The sequence below is a fragment of the Condylostylus longicornis genome, unplaced genomic scaffold (genome assembly GCF_029603195.1).
Source record: "Condylostylus longicornis isolate FDR11 unplaced genomic scaffold, ASM2960319v2 ptg000114l, whole genome shotgun sequence".
Lineage (NCBI taxonomy): Eukaryota > Metazoa > Arthropoda > Insecta > Diptera > Dolichopodidae > Condylostylus > Condylostylus longicornis.
The window spans coordinates 1,160,685-1,183,571 of record NW_026578082.1 but is presented as its reverse complement, the minus strand read 5'-3'; the positions used below and the strand labels follow the sequence as shown (position 1 = coordinate 1,183,571).

Here is a 22,887-nt window from a genome sequence, read left to right as displayed (position 1 = left end):
ATTTTGGATTTTCATTTAATTCAGAGATTTAATATTGCGAGCATAATTTATTTCAGAGATTTGATAATTATATCAATTTGAAATTAAATTAATAAAATATGGAAACAGAAATAAATATTCAACCATTGTTAAATTCAGTTAATCTATGCATATTCATACTAGCATAAGTATAAATACAAGTAAATAATAACAATTTATTTTATATTATTATGAATATATTACTATATATATATTTTTTTAAATTATTCATTATTATTATGTTAAAATCTCAATATTTATGTTATTATTTAATTATCACTTAATAATATACATTTAATATACAAAATATTTAATATACATAAAATGCATGTCAATACACACATACATATTATTATAAGTAATCCAATATATACCGACACAAAAGCATATATAGAGAACAACACCCCTGCATTATATTTTTAAATTTTTTTCCCATCTAATTACTTAAATATACACCTATTATGTATCTATGATTTAATAACTAATTAGTTCATTATATTATTTTTTTTTAAGTAATTAGTTATAATTATAATTAAAAAAATATAGCCATCAGTAAAATTTTCAATTTTAAAATATTTTTTTTTTGTTATAATAATAATCACGTTGACCAATTATTATTTTAATATTATAACCCATCTACATAAACATACATATAGATAAATTAGAAAATTCCTAATTATCAAAAACAAAACTATCAAACACACAATCGTGTGTATTCATAGTTAAATATACTGTTATATTTGTATATAAGTAATAAATAAATATATAATATGTATATATTATAAATAAAATTACAAAATAAAATTAATATTTGTAATTTACTAACCTTTTTTAATAATTTAAAATTAATTACTAAAGTATAATATAAATATTAAAAAAAAAAATTATTTTTTTTTTTATTCCTTTTTCTTATTTAAATTATTTAACACTTTCATTATTAATTAAATTTTATTCATTATTATAATAATTTAATAATCATTATTTTAATAAAAATAAACACTATCATTAACACTATTTTAGTAATTTATATTATATTAATTATACTTAGATATTTAAAAAGAAAAAATTAAATTAAAAAAAAATTCACAAAATTATAATTATAATTAAATTTTATTTTTTCACATTACAAACACACTATTTAATTATTTTAATTATTTATAACTATTATATAGGTATTAATTTATTAAATATAGATAATTATTTTGTTTGAGTAATAATTATTAGATTCTTAGTATAACAGAAATGAAATCTTCTTTAATAAAATGATTTTAAAATAAAAATTTTAGAAATATTTAGAAAATTAACAGTTATTTTCATTAAAAATTTAAAACTGTAATAAATTTTGGGTATTTTATTAATTTTTTTTTCTACTTTTATTTTAATAAATTTCATATTTTTCTCTAATATTTAATATTTAATAATTACTATTTTTGATATTTTTTTTTCTACATATTTTTTTTTTGTTATACTTTTATACATTTTACTTGAAAAAAATTTTTTAAACTTCTATTTTTTTTCTCTTTTTTTTTCTAATTTTTAATTTAAATAAATACTTTTTCAAAAAACCAACAAAAAATAAAAATAAAATTATAAATATAATTATTTTTCAATTATATCATATGTACATTCATATGTATATATACATATGTACACATATAAAATATATTTATATATTTTTCTTCTTCTTCTTAAAATTTCTTTTTTTTTCTTTTTCTTTTTTATTTTATTTATTTATTTTTTATATTAGCACGCCGTTAATATTCCGTTTAACTCCTATAAATATTTTTCCGTACCGAATTGTTTCAGAATTCATACTTAACTAAATAAAAATAAGAAAATAAAATGAATACAAACTTTCGCAAAAAAAAAAAAGAAAAAGAAAAACAAGCAACCAAAACAAAAACAAAAAAAATAAAAAAGAATTCTTTAACATTTTGTGTACAATTTTTTTTTTTTTCTTTTCGTACATTTTAATGCTTTTCAATTTCAATACACGAAAATTTCTTCCTTTTCAAAAAAAAAAAACGATAACAAAATACAACAACAATAAATTCAATTGAAATAAAAACAAAAAAAAAATAATTCCCAAAAAAAAAAAATTTTTACGATATTAAAAATATTAAGAAAATAATTTTAAAAACAAACAAAAAAATTTTTAATATTGCAAAAAAGTTCTCCACACAATTTGTCGCTGTGTTGGTATTTATTTTTTCATTCTTTCTTTTTGCACAATCAACAGTTAGTCGAAGCTTTTTTCTATTTCTTTCTATACTATTTAAAAAAATATAGAAAAGCATTTTCTAATATTTCTTCTATCATTTCTTTCTTACCAAATTTCTGTTATCTCTTATTTCTTGTGGTAAGATTAAAAACGATCAACTTTGTTTTCGTTTTTAATGTATGTAGATTGTTTGCTTCTGGTCGAAAACGATTTCATACTGCAATATTTGCCGGTAAATCCCTTCATTACATCACAATACCGGTGAAATACATTGTTCAAAGTCAAAATATAATGTTGTGTATCGTAATTTTTACTTCAAATTTCTCTTTTTTCAAGAATATTTTGGTACTTTTAATGAGAGCAGAATAAAGATAATAATTTTTTTTTTTTCTGATAAAAAGTCGGAGAGAATCAAATTTTTATTTAATGCAAATTGAAGAGAGAGGGAGAGAGAGAGAGAATAAATGAATAAGAAATGAACAACGTAATGTTGTTTGTTTTTGTGTTTGTGACGTCAGATTTTTGCCTTTTAAATTAATAAGAATATTATCGTTTTATTTTTTAAATAAAAAAGCTTTCTTATTATTTTTTTTTTATTTTTTAATATTTTGTAAATAAAAGCTTTCCGGATATAGTTGGTATAAAAGTATTTTACACATAAGTATAACAATTTTTCAAAACAATCATAAAATGTTGACAATTTCTTATCTTCAAATAAAATTCTTCATAAATTCTACATTAAAAATGTGGTGAATAAGTAAATAAACAAAAGAAATAGCAAGGGATTTAAAATAACTGTAAACAAATTGAAATAGAAGAAGATGAAAAAGAAGAACGTAAAACAAAAAAAAAATAAGACCACCGTCCTGTCAAAAAGACAAATAAAACTTTTGAATGTGGTGAATTTTAATTTGACATTTCGCTTTTATTTATTATTTGTTCGTTTTTGTTTACATAATGTATGCATATATGTATATAGAATTATTTGTTTGTTTTATTGTGTCAAATTTTATGACAGAAATCATAAATTTCAATGTGTTTTTTCATATATTTTATATTTTTTGTTAGAAAAAATGTGCTTTATTTAAAAATATGTAGATGTATAAAAAATTTTTATTGCTGCACAATATGAATTTGAATTGTGTGTAAATTTTTTTCTTGAATATTAGTATTATTTGTATGTTCATATATACAAACATACATGTGTATGATTTCGTAAATACAACGCGATTTAGTATCTTATGAGTGAAATTAATGAAAGAATGTTTAATTATAAAGTACACCAATTTAATTATGGAGTAGTTTTTAATTTTATGACATAAATATACTCACACAGATATATGCATATCAACAAATAATAATCAAATAATTAATTCATCATACTTATCTGTATGTACATTTTATTACCGACTGCATTGTATACAATGTTGGTAGGTCATGTGATGGTACCAAATTATGGATGTCCAGTTTTCTGTGGGAACGGCCTTTTCCATAATAGTGTAGCGTAAATAAACTACTTTTAGATGGGAGCCGATTTTATAATTTTTACCATATTTTTGGAACAGATTAATGGAAATACTTGAAATTTGATATTTGAGTTCTGGTTTTTACCGAAACTAACTGGTGAACTTTTCAAATAAATCGCGTGGCCCAAAACGAAATTGAACTACAAGAAAAATTTACACTTTTCTCTAGGTATGTCAACTAACAGCTTTTTTACTTTCTTAAAATTGAAAGAAAGTGTTCAAAACGCATTTTCATAATTTTCTGTAAAACTTACACTAAACTAGGCAATACACATTCCAAGTCGGTTATGTGCTGACCACATCAGATTTCATACAAAAATACAAACAAATGCACAGTTGCTTTTACAGTACAAATACTATTAGTAAAATGTACTTGAATGCATATGAAACACGTGAACATGTTTACAAATTACTTAATTATTAAAAAAGAAAAAAAAAACCGTAGTAGAATATAAAAATTTAAAAATAATTTACAAGAAACAAGAACTTTTATCAATATCTTTTAGTAATTGAATTAATTAAATAAATTAATTTAAAAATAAATTGAATGATTGGTTTTCGGAAATCAATATACGAGTAACTTTAATATGCAGTATACACTATTAATTCATTCACGTACATTATATGTATGTATATAGAGATGTTTTAACACAGATGTGCTTAATAAAGATATTTTATGTATTTGAATGTACTCGTAAGCAGTGAACGCGTCTGCTGCAAAGTACAGCTATGTTTATAAAATTTTCAACTTTGTTTATTTAATTTAAAAAGAAATTTATTGATATATGTATATTTTCATACAATATATATATAGTATGTGCATAAGATATGTTAGTACAAATATTTATAGTAAAACTGCTCCTGAAAATAAACAGTAAAATAATATTGGTTTCTATTGAAACAAAGTACGTAAATTATGACCATGACGAAATTCGGAAATGAAATAATTGGAAATCAAGTTCATACCTTATACTTATAAAATTAGAAAAATTTGTTTTTGTTACATTAGTATTTCTAATTAAGGTACATGTACTAAATTATTGTTTAGTAGAAATTTGAAATTTGAGAAAATTACAGAAAAAATTTTAAATTTCCATGTATATTCTATTTCAATATACAAACAACCCCCTACATCAGATAAATGCTAACCAAAACAAGATTCTAATTTATATTTTGAAGTAATAAAATTTTAGACATCTTTTCGAACATTTCGACCAAAAATTACCTCGCGTTACCGTATGAAATGCGATAACTAAATGTCAATCACAATATATATTCGACATAATCCAAAAGGCGAATACTCGTATTCACAAAATCTCAATGACCATAATATCTACCTATATATTTATTATTATTATTCATGATAAATCTGCGTAGAAATCAAACTAAATTTAATAGATTTGACGTTGACAATAAATTATTAAGAATCATACCTGAACTGTTAAAGGCAGCAATGAAAATCATCCTTTATTTTAAGCGTAGTTTTTTTTTATACTTCAAATATAATTTGTTCGAAATCGAAACAAGTTTTTTTTTATGGCTATAAATTTATATAGTTCCATACATTCCACATTTTATTTTCTAACATTTTTCGACGAAATACTTGAGAAGGTTTTACTTCAATATTTTGTTATTAAAAAAATTTATTTCTTATAAGCATTAACAAAAAAAAACAAATTTACTTTCAACTCAAATAAATTCAATTTTTTTCGTATTATATTAAGCCTAATAATTAATTCATGTTAAAAAATTCATATAATAACACTGGGGTTTCCAAGAAACAATTTAAATTCTTAATACGTTCAATATTAAAATGATGTAGAATCAACGTGCAATGTCCTTAACACAAATTTTTCACAAAAAAAAAAATTATTTTTTTTTTTTGAATATTAAAATTTTTATGTACATTTCATATGACATTTTATTGGTTTTTATTTGCAATTAATTAAAAATTCATTAACTAAGAAATATATATATATATATATATATATATATGAAATATGTGTATGACAATGCGCCAATTTAAACTTGATTTAAATTTTGCATTTAAAAATGTAATAAGTATTAAAAATATATTTTAATCATACTGCCATTGCATTTTAATTTAGAGCAAAAATAAGATTGAATATTGGGGGTTAAATGTAAAAATTTTCATTGGAACTTCAAAACCAACTTCTTTTGCTGTTTTTTTATTATGTATTTTATAAAAATAATTTATTTCATATTAAATAATTATAAATTTTAAATGCATTCATATTATTTTATTATTAAACGGTCTTGAATTCTTTTTATTTTAGATTGATTTGAATGGATGCATTGACCGCGTTTTAAACTTGACATTAAAATATTAACAAGTAAAATTATTAAATGGAAGCAAATAAACCTTAAAACTGCAATATAAAATTTAATATACTCAAGCATCTTCTCAATTTGCACTTTATATATAACATACTCAAAACAATGTTCCAGCTCGCATTTCAAAACCCATCATATTACAGCTGTACTTCATTCATTAAAAAAAAATTTTTTTAATATGCTTCCATTGTACACACCGTAACTTTTAAGTCATAAGCATTAAATTGATGTGATTATAGTTTTATACCATTATCATCACTAATTTACGATAATTTTATATAAAAATTATAAAATCATAAAGATACCGTAAGATATGAATGTAAACAATGATTGATAATGTAAAACAAAAGTAAACAATGATTTTACGAATAAACCGAAAAAAAAAACCAAATGTTTACACCAAAAAATTACTATAATTTTTATTCAAAATAATGAAAGTGTTACACTCAACCTTCGGGTATTATTTTTTTGTTTTCCGTGTCTGCTAATATGAATCTTCTGTATCTGTCAATTTTGACTTAAAATGTCAATTAATAATTGAATCCGAAAATTTCTTTTCATATTTTTTATAACTTTCTTTCAATTTTTAATAAAAGTATTCATTATTCATTAGAAACATAAAAGGCAATTATGTCAAAAATGACAAGAGTTTATGTCAAAATAATTGTTTTTCATTTTCAATAAATTTATTTTTTATATTGGCTTAAAAAGGAGAGGGAAAGTTTTAAAACAATCTAGACTCTAATAAATTAACATTCTCTCTTTCTGTTCTCTGTTTTCTTCTTATAACAAAATAGTTTTCACGAGTATAGTTTCAGTATTGAAACAGAAAGGGAATTTCGTATAAGAAACTATATACTTGCATTTTTATTGATTGTTATTCAACTTAATTTATCAAAATAAAATAATTTAAATTCAAAAATTTAACAAATAGTGATGTACAAAAATTTGTATATATATTATGAAACAGTGTTACAATTCATAACATTTTCAATAACATACGAGTATTACACAACTAGTTGCATAATACAACATTACGAACATACTTAATTTAATTATAAAAATTTAACTATTTTACAAACTAAATTATTACAACACATCTAAAAAATTTTGCAACTTTTAGAACAAATTACCATATTTGTTATCAACTGCACTTAAATTTCAATTTTCATTGTGTAATTTAGATGACATTTTAAAATATTATTTCAAAAACAAAACGGATAATAAAGAATGAAATTCTCGAAATAATGATTTGTATCGAACTAGTTCGATATCATACAAGTTTGTTTGAATAGAAGTAAAACTTGTAGAAACATGATTTACATGAGCTTTGTATTCATTTCCAATATAAAGTATACCCTATTATAAAATGTTCTAAAAGAGTCATAATATTTAATTATACATTAAAGTAAGCAAGATAAACGATCTATAAATTAATCAATCCCAAATTCATTCTTTAAATAAATGCCGAAAACTAATAAAATAACATTAGCTCAAGACAAACAATTAATTGATTATATTAAAGAACTTGTTCTCAGCTATACAATAACTAATTACTAAAAATTTTTGCAAAAAAAATTTTTTTATGGTTTTTTAATTATATACTTGAAATTTTTCATTAGTCAATCGTTATATGGTGCTATTATAAGGTATAATTTGAAACAATACAATAATTTTGTATATCTAAGTGTTTTTTGTTTATATTTTGTGTGTCATGCAAAATACTCAATTGCAAGAAAATTAAAAATATTCAAAATTTAATTAATTTTGTCACTAAATAAAAAAGGATATTTTAAAATTTGTCAAATTAAACAGCGGAATGTCGGACTATATTAAAAAATATGTTTCTACTTTATTTTCTAATGAGTTTGACATTTGAAAAAATTATTTCAAAAAATAAAATGTTCTGTCAAAATTATTCCAAAGAAATACCAATATGTGAGCGAAGAAAAAGAGTAGAAGTTATGTGAAAAAATGCGACAACCACACAACAGTCATTAAATAGAATATAAACTAACAAACCGTATTAATAATCTAATTTAGGGCTCAGTTATGCATGCAATTTTTATTGCTTGGTTGTAAAATTGTTGAGCGCACATCTAATCAATTCCTTCAATTCAAATCGATTGCGTCAACTAAAAATTGCAATCAATCTGTTTTATTCCATGCGATCATACAGTTGGAAACGTATGAAATAAGCAATCAAACAGTTGTAAAACTAAAAATACAAGCATTTTACATATGTAACTGTTTTAAAGATCTTCTAAATGAAACATTAAAAAATCTATACCAAAAAAAAAATTGTTAATGATTTTGAGAGAAAGCTTTTATGTTTTTTTTTTCTCTTCTATATACGTATATACACTAAAACAGATTAGTTTGCATTGGCACGAGACGCAACTATATAAAAAGTAAAAAATATGGCACGATCAGTTGGTCTCAAGGTAGTTGATAAATTGTTGTCAGTCGTTCGTTCCATACAGATAAAACAAAAAAAAAAAAAAAATAAATGAAAATTTAAAAAAAAAAAATTTAGCGAAGAATAAGAAAAGAAAAGAAAATAAAAACTCGTTGATTTGTTCAATCGTACTCAAATAAAAGTTGATAAGCGAAAAAAAAAATTAAAGTGAACGTGTTATAAACGCATTTTATTGTAATTTTGTTTTATTATTATTATTATATTTATTCAATTTAAGTATTAATTATTTAAACAAATATAAATGCATACATATACATTTAATATGCATTTAAACGTGCGTAAAAATATTATGAATTTAAATTGAAAAAAAAAAAGAAAAACAAAAATGTGTTTTAATGCTCAATATTTGCATAAATGAACGTTTAATCGACATTAACGCCGACACCTTCATGCCAATTACATGCATGTTTGTATTGTTGTTGCATATTAAAACGAAGTCAAGGTTTCTCATTAAACGTCATATTATTAAATAATTTTTCCCCTTTCTTACTCTTACTTCTTTTTCTATTACAATAGGCTATCGTGTGTTCTGCTTTTGACGGTCAATGTACTCTAATTTTATATTTTATATATACAATTTGTTTTTTCATAAAAATTTTGCATACACTACAAAAATACCCAAAAAAAAAAAAAAGGCATACCTACATTAACAAAAAATTTTATGGATATAGATTTTATGTATGTTTAAATAACTATGTGCAAATACACATACATATACATAATATATACGTACAATATTGCAAAGCTCAATATATAAAATTTTGGTATATGAATTGAAAAATGTCATTCTATTTTTAAAGAAAATGTTCAAATATATTTTTAAATAATCTTATGTATGTACTTAAATAAACATTTTAAAAATTTGTTACCTAAATAATATTAAATGTATATACATACGTACATATGTATTATTAGTATACCATTGTATTCCAATAATAAGATGTTTAATTTGTTATACAGTATTACATACAAATAATAATACAATATGACAATATTTTATTTATAAATACTTGTACATAAAATCTATACCAAAAAAGAAAATAAAATTAAGTGAAAAATTTTTATACACAGAATTTGGGTGAATTGTTTTTTAAAATTTATTTTATATAGATAAATTTGAATTAAGAAGCGGCAACACTCTTTTTTTTTTTAAATTATTATTGCAGTAATTTATTTGTTACTCACTGTATTATTAATAATTATAAATAAATTGGTTAAATTTGTTCAAATTATTCTAGAAATATTAAGCGGGGAAAAAAATGTAGAAAATTACATGACAAATTATTTAATTATATAAAAATAATTTTGTATTCTGAGCCTTTTAAAATATCAACAACAGTATAATGTGAGTATAATAAACATTTATTATACAAGTTTTATAATTTTGTAGTTAATATAGTAGTTGTATAATTTTGTAGTTAATATAGTAACTACAAAATTATACAAACATTTATTAAATAAAAATATCAAATTATTTACTTATTGTGAATACCTGGGAATGCTCATATTCAAAATTAAACCTATAATAATAGACTCCGATTAAAAACACCAAATTTGTGGGGAATTTGAGCCGTGTTCCTGATTGAGCCGCTGAGAGTCAAATACGTGTTGGTAATTTTGCTTGATTCTGAGCAGTAGGCAGTCCCTCTTAAATATACTATAAAATTCTGACATTTCCCGCGGAAAATCACTCTTACTCAAACAATTATAAATCACTCAGTTTTATCACTCATAAATAACTCAATCACAAGAATTAATTAAAACACTGTTCAGCAAAGTAATAATTGAAAAATAAATTTAAAAAAAAAATCTCAACTTATATGAGCACTGCGCAAAATAAAATTTGTTATCCAAATTTAAATTAAGAAATAAAAAAATAACAATAACTATTTTTATTGCATTGTTAACAATAATAATAATAAACGAAAATAGATAAAATAACTATTAATGATTACATATGTACACACTAATTATCCTATTTTCTTTTTGAATATTTTGTATTTTAAAATATTTTCGCGGTTTTAACAATATCTGGTAGACTAAAAATTTTCATGTTATTTTATTGAAAGTTAGTAAAAACCATTAAAATTGTTAATAGTTAAAATTTGTTTTAAAATTTTTTTTTTTTTTTTTTTAATTTAATTTCACAATAGATAATTTGAATTTAATTTTCGACCAAAAATATTTATAAGAACAATAAACAAAAGAAAACACATTTATTTTATTACAAAGGCTTTCTATATTGTCTATTTATCCTTTTCATTAAAACTTGAGAGAAAAAGAGAAGTATAAATGACAGTATTTTGACCAAAAGTTTTAATGAAACAAATATCATAAACCAAAAAAAAAAAATGTTCAAGATTACCATAAGATATCTACTATTAATATTGCTAACGGATACTTCCTAATATAATGCCATATTTTAAGGGGTGTTTATAAATTTTTCGGAGTTAATTTTCGGATTTAATTTTCGGAGTTATTTCATCGGAACAATATTTTTGAAACCACATTACATTAATTTGGCTCAAATACAATGAAAGCGATACATAGTTATTAATGTGATCACTAAAATGGTCATGCAAAACCGTACACAGTGCATAATTTGAATGTTCATATTTGAATTGATTGCTAATTTAAAATACCTTTTGACCATACATAACTCTCCTATCTTCCTGTCCGGAAAAGCAATAATATCATTGATAAAAATATTTTATATTGCTGATCATATTATAAAAATTAAATTCAATTACTGTTAATTTAAATTCAATTGTAGTTAATTTGAATTCAATTATTCTCAATTTGAAAACAATATTGTTCTAAACAAAATTAATTGAGATAATATATAAAATGATAATATATACAGGTAAAGAGACCCACCGCAAGGCAACTCAATTGTTCTAACCAAAAATTACAACATAATATTCTTAAACTACTACGAGTAATACACATATAATTGATGATTTTCTTTTTATTGTTTATTTTTTCCCGAAAATATTAAGTAGTTGAGAGTAGTTCGTCTGTTTCTCTGTGTTATATGAACAGTTGTCATTTGTTATTTATCATTTTGTTACATGAACAGTTATTTTTATTGAAATCCTATATAAATTTTAAAAATTTTCCTGTGAAGCAATCTACCCGATTAAATGTACGTTGCTAAGCTTCTTAAATGCTCCCTCATGTTGATTGGTGCAATGGAAATTGTTATACATCTGAAGCGTTATACGTTTAAAATATTATGGTCTCTTAAATGAAACGCTGTATAATTGACAAATAAAAAGCATTAACATGAATGTGTCAAATATCTATCAACTGGAGAGAGGAACTAGAAATACAAAACGGAATAACAAATTTGTTATACTGTTATGAATTTTGTTCAAGTTTTGTTTCGAATATCAAAATTTAAACTGAAATCTTAACAAAAGTTAGTTAATTAAGATTAACTGATATTGTCAGCAGCCGTTGTATCAAAAATAATTACTAATGAAAAGAGAGAAAGAACGTTTTTCTCTTCTCTTTTTTTTTTAATTTCTCCTTTTTTATAACATTTTCTTTTTTTACAATTTTAATTAATTGTTGTCATCTGGCTGAATAGATTCTATCAATAAATCTTTATTGTTTTTCGTTTTTATTATTGTTGTATTTTAATTCATTTGTTATTGTTATAATATGGTTTTTGTGTTTTTTTTGGGCAGAAATGATTATGACAATAGAAATGACAAGTAAATAACAAAGATCATTCATTGTCGGTCGGTTCGCCATTGTAAAATTTTAACAAAAAAAAGAGAAAAGATGACAATTTTTGTTTAAACTAAGAAAAAAAAATATTAGAAAAAATTTTATTTTTTCTAATTTTTGGACACATTCATTATTATTATAAAGGCCATTGACAAATTTAAAAATTAGAAAATAAAATAATTGATTCGGCAAAAAGGAATTTTATAAAAAATGAAATTATAAAATTGAATACAGAATTAAAGAGTATAATTAAAGATTATGTCAAATTTTAATTTGTTTTTGTATTTCGATTCATAAAAGAATATAATCAAAAATGGTTGTGATTATGTAGAAATATTTATAAAAATGTGAATATTTTATAAACAAATAAGATGATGTGCTTAATATAATTAAAATTATTTATTAATTTTGACAAGATAATTTTTATATATGCTTCAAATTTTAGAAATGAAAGTTGAAATACATCAAGTTCAAAAGCTGTCACTTGTCAATTTGAAAATGTAAAGCACAATTTATGTACAAGCCTTAATACGTGTCTGAAATTACATTGAATTACAATTTTCGTTCCCTTTAAATTCGCCTTGTTTAACAACTATAGTGAATTATTTCAATTCTCGTACGAATGACACGAATTATTTGCAACCAAAATTGTTCAAATGCTAAAAACAATTAGTAAACTTTTATCTGGATATACAATACCTTACTAATAGCGGAATAGTTACAAAAAGTTAGTAAACCGAAACCTATTTTATGTAAAAATCCTATTAGTTTATAAAATTAATTCTAACCTAATAAATTGAAAAGTTGTCATTTATTTTTCTTTAAAAAACGGAAAACCATCTGCCGGAATAAATATGCGTAACCGCCCCAGATTTGACCATTGGTGCAGTGGTTATGGCACCGGTCCTTTAACCGAAGGGTCTCGGGTTCAAACCCCGGTCAGGTCACTATAAAAATTATATTCAATATTATTATAACTTAATATACAATACTAATAAATATTATACAAGTAATTTTCAAATATTCGTAATATTCCATATTAAAAAAAAAAAACTAAGAAAAATAAACAGTAAATATTAATAACCTCAAATAATTAATATAAATAAAACTACGGCAGATTAGTCACCTACCTAGTTAAACTCTATGACGCTATGAAACTAGTGCATGAGAAATCATGCACTAGCTCTATGCTCCTTCTAGGAGTGAATAAGGAAAAAAAAAAAAAAAAAAAAAAACCGCCCCATTCAACTATAGTACCTAAATATAGTTAATTTTTTTTTCACATCAAAATATCATAATGAGAAATTTAATTATCATTTTAGCAAATATTCAAATTTAAGTTCATTGGATCTAACATTTCATACTCGTATTTAACTATTTCTTTTTAGCAATTTTTCAAAAAAAAAATATTTTTGGAAAAAAGTGCTTATTAGTTTTACTCTGTCCGGTTGTCTTTAAGTCAGTCCATCGGTCGAAATCTGAAATCCGGTATTTTTTTTTCAAATTTTTGGTATAGTTCTTCTTTTAGACATAAAATAAGTTTTAGTAGTCTTAAATTTTACAAGCTTTTAAATATGTACTAATAAATAGTTCATTTTGTAAGAAGCTAATTTTTTCCATTCTCAACCCAATTTATCGCCACACAATATTGGTAAAATTTGTCTTATATTTTCGAAACTACAAGCTTTCCCAAATTTTAATGACATTTCATGTCAAAAAATATAATTATTTATCTTAGTTCACTAATTTAGCCATCCATTAATCAACCGTTATCATGTTAACGAACGTTTGTTTCCAATCTTTTTCTTAGTTCATCCCAAAAGTATGCAATAAATTGAAAAATTTTGGTATATGAATAAAAATAACTATTTGAATGTAGTAAACTCTTATTATTACCGGTGTATTCATTTTTTGGTTGGAAAAGTGCTTCTTCAGAAGCGAATTGGAGAAGAACTTTGTAAATGTATGTAAAAAAATTTCATTCATATGCATGCAAATTTTTTGTGATTAATTTCACGCAAAAAGAAAAAGAACACAAAATGCAAATTTCTTAAAAAAAAAAAAAATTTTCTTTTGGATCTTATATGACATAAATTTTAGTAATTGATTCTAGCTAAATTGAAATTTTATTTATGGAATTTCATTTTATTTTGCATTTTAATCTGACATTTTTCATTTAATGCTTTTTTAAAATTGATTTCAAAAAATCATGTCAATTCACTGTAAATTATTCAAAATTGAATTTTATTTAATTTTTTTTTTGTATTTTTTTTTACAATTTAATTGAAAAGAAACAAATAAATTTGCACGCACCCTCACTTATTTTTTTTACACTTTTAACATATTATTGTACCCAAGGATTTATTCTTTTTCTCTTATTGAGAAATTTTGTTTTAACCTAAATTACTTTACTTATAAAATTTAAAACAGTTCATTTAATATTAATGTCAAATTTGACTTTGATCAGAAATTTGTAGGAGACCTCAAAAACTATACCATATGTTTGTGGAAAATGTTACATTTTCGGTTTAACACCAAATCAATTAAGTACTCAGATATGACCGAGTGCTGATATTGTACATATGCACTTGATAAGTAATGTTGTTTATTGTGTAGCAGTTTCTGTTTCTTTATAGAATCAGGTTCAATAACGAACTAGAAGATTTATCACAACATAAAAACATCATTCGGTTCGTGAAGTCGCAAAGAATTATAGGCGGCTGGGATACGTTATTCGAATGCCGAGGGAAAATATGATAAAGGAACTATTTGCACATCGTGTGCAGGGAACAAAGTAAAGAGGAAGGCCAAAAAGCCGGTGGAAGTATATTGAAGAAAAATGGGATCGACTAACTCCAATACGTTAGCGCTAGATCGTACTCGTATGAGATGGAAGAAGTTAGAAGAGGAAGCTTTGGCTCACAGAAGGCTGTAATGCTAACAAAGAAGAAGAAGTTTCTGTTTTTCTCATTTAATAAAATATTGAGTAAATTTTACATTTCACTTTCCTGTCATACTGATTTGTTTGACAGATTTACTTCAAGGGTATAATAATATTGACAAGATGGGAACGCAGTACTATGACATAAGACAATGTCAATGAAAAATTAATTTTATTGTTCAATATTTTTTAACTACCACGCGTTTTGTACTCGTAACAGACTTATTCAATTTTGTATCATTTATTTATTTCAACTCTGAAGAAATTTTAATAAAAGTACATAAGTAATAAGGTTGAGTGACGTCAACGGAATGAAGGTGTTAATAGCTTTGAAAATTCATTCATTTTCAAATTATATAGAAATATTTAAATATTTTATCTTTCATTATCATCACACAATTCTCAAAACTCAAAATATTTATACATATTTAAAAAGATCCTCCCACAACACGTACTAAATACTTAAGGGTATTGAAGTATAAATAAATGAAATTTACATTATTTTCAAATATTAAAATTTTCTTTATAAAGTAAAAGAAACAATGAAAATTGAAAAAAAAAAATTAAAAAAAGGAGAATCAATTTTAAAATTGGAATATAAATTAAAAAATTAAAATTTAAAAAATGAAAATGCATTTTATATAATATATACTTACTTTCGTATTTCTTCAGCAATCATCGATCTCATCTCTGAATTATCTTCATAATGTGTTTCCTTAGTATCAAATCTTACATTATCTTTACGTGTACGTTTTTTCTCTTTATTATGACTAACAATACTTGTAACTCCTATATTATTTCCATTAAAATTACCACTTGGATCTAATGTTGCTATTGTATTATTTGGTGGATCAATTGTTATTGTTGTTGATGTTAATGTTGTTGCTGCTGTTAATGCTGATGTATTATTATTATCTGGATATAAAGAATCTGGTGATGTTATAATAACACTACAATTTTTATCTGTATTTTTTATTGGTATTGTTGTTAATAATATTGTATCTGGTTCTTTATCATTACTATTATTACTGCTACTACCACCAGAATTAATATTAAAATTATTATTACTATGAAGATTAGCACCAAGTCCACCAATAAAAACACTTTTTAAACTTCGTTTTCTTGGTTGTCCTGTTACTGATGCCATTCTTTATACAATAATTATTGTTATTTTTGATTTCTTCTAAATATTGGTGTTATAAATTTTCTTCCATACATATTTGGATAAATTGATATACTCATATAGATTATGATATTGATGTAATCTCCTATTTTCTCTTTGTAAAATATTCGTTCACATGGATGTATAAGATTATTAAAATTTAATTTTTTAATTTATTTGATAATGATTCCTTAAATGAAGATCCAAATATGGTTCAGTTTTTGTAAATTATATTTAAATGGGGAATTCAATAAAAATGAAAAAATTCCATCATCTCTAATAATACCGACAAATGAATTATAAAATTTGTTTATCTGAAAAAATAAATTGAAAAAATAAAAATTAAAATTTTGAATTAAAATTCTCAGCTTATGTTTTTAAATGAAAAAATTATTAAATTTTTAATAAAAGTTTCTTATAAAAAATTCAGTAAATTTGTCACTCGCAGGGTTGAAGAAATTTCTAATGTAAACTCTTGTAATAAACAAGTAAAAATGTTTCAGTCGCTATAAATTGACCGAATTATACCCTGCCCTGCACCTTGACAATCTGAGTTTAAAAATTTGTTTTTGAAATATCTAGAATTAGCTTTCATTATTTTATACAAAGTACTCCAACCTGTCAAATCACCCTATAGATAATTAGAACAATAGGACACATGACTGTCTAGTTTCATAAATCTAGTTTTATTATTTTTTCAAATATTCTAAAAAAACAACCATTTTAAATTGTATAGTAACTACCCGAACACGTTGTCCGAATCAGTAGAATTACAATAACAGCCGTCTCTGGCAGGAAAGGAACAACTTGTAAAAGTTTTATAACAAAATGAATACATCCTTCCCGAAGGGTACATTTATTTTGCTATGAAACTTTTCCGAAGGTGCAGGGTATATACCGGATCCGAAGTTGCAGGGTATAACAAGTAATTAGTTATTAGTTGAAAGCTCGAATTAGAAGTAATTGAAAGCTTTGCTATTATTCAAACTTTCAATTGAAATCCTAAAGTATTTTCGGACGGTCAAACATCACTTTTGAAGGTTCTGTCACTTTTAAAGGATTCTATGATTGTGAACACATTTTATCAAATTTTGGCCAAATTGATAATAAAAAAAATCGCCCTTTTCGGAGTAACACATGCGTTATTTAATAATAACATTTCCTGTTATTGCGGTTCCATTTGAAAGAAATCTTTTAATTGGTTCGAAACCGTTTAGTTACTGCTCAAAAATCATATTAGAAATAAGTCGAACCGACATTATTTAATTAGCAAATTAGTTAACACCCTCATGCCATTACTCCTATTTCCATCTTCTTGTACGTACTCTGTAAATTCTTAATTTATAGTTCCTCCAAAACTGAACCGGCCTTTATTTCGAAAGAAATTCTCTCTTTCTGTTATACGCATTCTTATTTTACAGAATAATTAAAAGAAATTTTTTCTTCATCACACCAATCATACTGATTTGCGTATAGTATGTGATAATTTTTTTTTTTTTATATCGTGTTTGTAAACAATTTAAATTATATCCTTTACAATCATTACTTTTATCTTTTTACAATTATATAAAAGTAAAAAATTATCATATTATCACGTTAGCAACATTTTTTGTATCTATTCGTACATAATTTTAATTCTTTTTATAATATGAAATCATTATTATGACATTATTGTTACTGTTGCCAGTTAATTCTTACACGTGTAAATATTATTGAAGGATATTGTATAACATGTATAAGACGTATATAAGATTGTATAAATTGTGTCATAAAACGAATGTACTTATCACTTTAATAAGTAACAAATTGTTAAATGAACCTACATATTATAGAAATTAACATGTTTTTAAAAACAATTCGTGACCATTGTATTAAATTAATTTATTAATTTTTAACTTGTTTACATACGTAATATTTTAAATTATATATATATATATATATATATATATATATATATATATATAATGATAATTTTTCTATCAAATTAGAAGAAGAATGCAAAAAATATTGTAGACTACTTTATTCGCTTTATGTGTATAATAGCTGGGCAGTTAGTGTTTTGTGAGAAAATTTTCTAAATAAATTATAAAACATAATTTCATCCATTAAAAAAAAAATTTAATTAATTGTTTGTACAGTAATAATTATGTTGGGTTTGCGAACACCCACATATTCAAAATATAATAAATTTCTAATTGTTATACATTTTACTAGCATGACTGATACGAAAATTATTTTATTTTAAAAATATAGCTTATATTTTTTATGATGTCACAATTATTATCGTATTTACGTATTAACTAGAGATATAGGGTTAAGCTTTTACTATTAAAAATAATTAGCATTGAGAAGAAAAAAAAAGGTGGGAAAAGATAATTTATAATATTATTATTTTCAAATAAAGTTGATTTGCATATTTAAAGGCGCATTTTATAATTTAATCATAAGATATTTAAATTTACTTTCTTATAGTAAACTATAGACATTAAAGAATAAAAGTAATTTATTTTAGTCACTCTAGAGTAAAGTTATTAAAGATAATATTTTGCACTAGTGAAAAATGTTATTGCCTTGGAAGTCATTACCTTGAAAGCGAACCGTACTTAAATAAATTTTAAGCAACTTACAATTTAATTCTAAAAATTTTAAAGTTCAATACAGAATATGCTCTTAACAAATATAAAGAACGTATAATTAAAAATTTTCTATTACACCTCCGGCTTCAGTAAATCATGATTTCGACCTTTTTACAGAATTCTTTTTTTAATTTTTGTTTTCCTTTTTTATGGTATTAATGAGGAATCTTAATGTTAGAATATCGGGATTATAATGACATAAAATCCATTTAAACTTTTTCATATACAGCCGCCTTAAAAATTTTGCACGTATCATAACTCTCAAGTATATCAAAGAATTTTAACAAACTTATTTAATAATACTTTTATGCAGTAACATCTCTTACATAAAATTGCATTAAAAACAGTAAGCTTTCCAAATGAAAATTTTTGAAAATCAACTGTTATATGTACCGTTATAATATTATACAAGACCGTAAAAATATATATTTACTATATATCTATTTCTATTCATATTTGGATTTGAATTGTAGGCATAAGAAAATATAAAAAAACTTTTAAATAAAATTTTATTCCAGACACAAACCAAATTGTTTATATTTTTTTTAGTACAAACACTAGCATCAATATTTTAACTGTACTTTTAATAACTTTCAAAAGTTTCGTTTTTTCTTCGTTAAAAATAAATATTTTCATTTCTTTTGTAATATTCAAAGTTTATCTGTAATACAAACACTTTCAACTTTTTCATTCAATAATTTGAATTAAAAAAAAATGCTTGTATTACAATTTGAATGAACTTTGAAATTTATACTGAAAATAACGGTAATTTCGAATTCTCTGTAAAAACTTTTACAGTTTTATTGCAAAGAGAAGAGCGAAAAGCTTTTTTTTTCTTTTCAGAAAACAAAAGAGAGAAAAATAAATTTTTTTTTTGGTTTTTTCGAAAACTTTTCTTCAAATTAAACAGCTGTTCAATTTAGAGGTTATGTGTCTTCGAAAATGTGTAGTTAAATATTATAATTGTTACATACAAGTTCTCTATTAGGAAACGCTATTCTCTATTATATTGTTTGTTTTTATTTATTTTTTGGGTGCCGGATTCAATTAAATTTAATAAAGAGAAAGAATAAATGTAAAAAAAAAACAAATAACTGTAAATGTGTGAAAATATTTTTATAATTTTATTAAAATAACCAATTAATTCTTAAATAGTTTCGTAATATCAGAGAAATGACCAACTCGAAAAAAAAAAATTCATGGTATTTTATATTGAATAAGGTAAGAATTTTAGTCTGACATTTATCTAAATTAAAAAGAGAAAAATATATATCATTTTTTTTTACTGTTATTTTAAGAATAACTGTATAAAGTTGAAGTGTCATATAGAAGTCAGGTGTTTATAATGAAAATAACGTTATTATTTAAAAATTAAAGCATTTTGAATTAAAAATATGGAGAAGAATGGAAAATTAATGAAAAGAATTTCACAACAATTGAGAGTGATACTCAATATTTAATTATTTTTGAAAGAGATTAATTAATTTCAAACTTTATTCATAGAGGGAGTAGTTACAATAAATGTGAAATCTTGTTAAAATATTTAATTAATTCTAAATTTAATTATAATTAGTTCCAATCTTAATCAGAAATTTAAAATTGATTTAAGATTATGAAATGAAATGAAAAATCAATATTTTGTTCCAATACATTTAAGATTTCGAAAATTTATTTAAGGATATTTTATGTATATATATACACTAATATACCTGTATATTATGTATTAAACAACAAATATTATTATTGCAAATAGCAATTTAATTTATTTTCAGTTGTTATTTTCTGCATTATTTATTTTTTTTTTTTATAAATGGTTGCTCGAGTTACTGTGATTTCATGTTATCCGCAAAATATTTTTAATTTTAGTTATTTTGTCATTAAAAGCGATAACAACTGTATTGTACACATAGCTGTATGAAATAATATCTAAATATAATAACGGTAAATACTAAGAATGTACGTATTATATTAGTATACGTACAATATCATGTAAATATAACGGTAAAGGAATAATTTTTTTACCGCCTATATATAAGTAATGATGATGCGGAAGAATTTTTTGTTTTGTTCTTAAATTTTTTTTTTTAAATTAAATCGCGTTTCAAGGAAAATTATTCAATGACAATAAGAAAATTAAAAGTTTTTAAAATAAAAATTTTGTTGATTTTTCAATAAAATTTGTGTTGAAATTAAAATTTAATTTTTTCAATATTCTTATTTAGTTGAAAGTTGAAATTCGTGTGCGTTGGTAACTAAAACTCATAACGCGATTTAATTAAAAAATTATTTTATATTTGGAAATTTTTTGGAATAAAATTAAATTTTAATATTTAATAAAATTGTAGCGCAAAAAAAAATTTTTTTTGATTTCTTAAACAAACAAAAAATAAAATAAAAATTTCATCAAGATTACTCGATAAATATTTTGGTTAGAATTAATTTTAGTGCTAAAGAATTCTATTATTCTAAACCCGTCATTTCCTGTTTTGTTAATTTCAAAATTTATTTTTTTTAAATATTAAAACTGCAACGTGCTTTACAAATAATAGGCCCTTAATTTTATAAAACATTCGCAGATTTATAACAAAATTGTTTACAAAAGAAATAAATGTGGTCTTACAAAGTTACGAAACAAAAAACGCAAACTTTTCAAAAAAAAAAAAAAATTTTCTTTTTTCATAAAAGTTGAAATATTTTGAGCACATTTTGTGAATGTAAAAATAATAAGTTTATGCATAAAAATCAATGATTTGTAAAGTAGCACATTTCCGGTAAACAATAATATTTGTTGTTAAGATTTTTCTTATTGCATGCAATTAATTTGTGGCATACAATTTATTGCATACTTTTAGGATGAGACTAAAATTCAAGATAAGCATCAGTGTAATTTATGTTGGTAAAATTAAGTCAGATAATTATTGTAATAACTGTATATTTTTATATGAAAAAATTTACTGTTAACTAAGGGATTTTCTAGAAAATATAATAAATTTGAAATAGAACTTCATTTATTTATAAAACTTAAATTTTCTATTTAAGAAGCCACACAATTTTTTTTTAAACAAACGATCTTACGGGTATAGACGTATGCCTACATTTATTAAGAATGATATATTTTTATTCCGTTGAAAATGTGCTAAAAACACCACTTATTAATAATAATTGTCACTAATCAATTTAAAAAAACAAAAAACAAATTTGAAATAACAAAAATGTTTATAATTCAGCAAAGCTTTATTTTTTTCACAAAAAAGAACAAATTTTAAAAATAACAATTGGAACCCGAAATAATGTCAAATCAGCTTTATTTGAATTTTTTTAAACCAAAAACAATAAGAAATTATCACGGCTTTAATATTCACATTTTATTTGGCTTATAAAACGTTGACAAAACCTTTTTATACCCGTACGAACGAATGTACTATAAGTTTGCCTTACCGTTTGTAATGCTAAGAAATAATGATCGGATATGTAGACAAAAGCATATGTTTTTGATTAAAATCGTATTCTAAGTTAATTTAACCATGTCCGCTTCTCTAATCGTCTGTTAGTGTATTTCGTCCCATAACTAGATAACTCAAAAACTAATTGAGCCGAGCTCACCAAATTTTCACAAATGATTTATATACTAGTAAATACTACTATAGTAATATTCAAATAGAATGTGATTATTACCTCGTAGTGGTTCGTAGTGATTCGAATAGCTGCACTAAAGCTTCAAAAGTTATTTAACTGTATTGCAGTAGAAGCTATAAAATAGAAATTTCACGTACACAAATATATTATTATTGGGGTTCTTCATTGTATCTAGACG

The 22,887-nt window shown here is 22.8% G+C and overlaps 2 protein-coding genes across 5 annotated transcripts in view; one reads left to right on the top strand and one right to left on the bottom strand.

Moving 5' to 3' along the window:
* The first annotated feature begins 8,559 nt into the window (after positions 1–8,559).
* LOC129614625 (thiamine transporter 1) overlaps positions 8,560–22,887 on the top strand; it is a 66,696-nt gene continuing 52,368 nt past the window's right edge. For 2 of the 4 annotated variants that reach the window (XM_055529347.1, XM_055529345.1), the window contains exon 1: positions 20,115–20,294. The gene's annotated coding sequence lies outside the window, so the exon portion shown is untranslated. Of the gene's footprint in view, positions 8,774–9,837; positions 9,945–20,114; positions 20,295–22,887 lie in introns of those variants that run through there. The other 2 variants (XM_055529344.1, XM_055529346.1) reach the window with 2 other exon arrangements.
* Positions 15,928–22,887, bottom strand: part of LOC129614642 (anaphase-promoting complex subunit cdh1-like) — a 98,362-nt gene continuing 91,402 nt past the window's right edge. Inside the window, exon 2 of the mRNA XM_055529371.1 lies at positions 15,928–16,751. Within this exon, the coding sequence (XP_055385346.1) occupies positions 15,928–16,422 (495 nt within the window). The 5' untranslated portion in view covers positions 16,423–16,751. The remainder of the gene's footprint in view (positions 16,752–22,887) is intronic.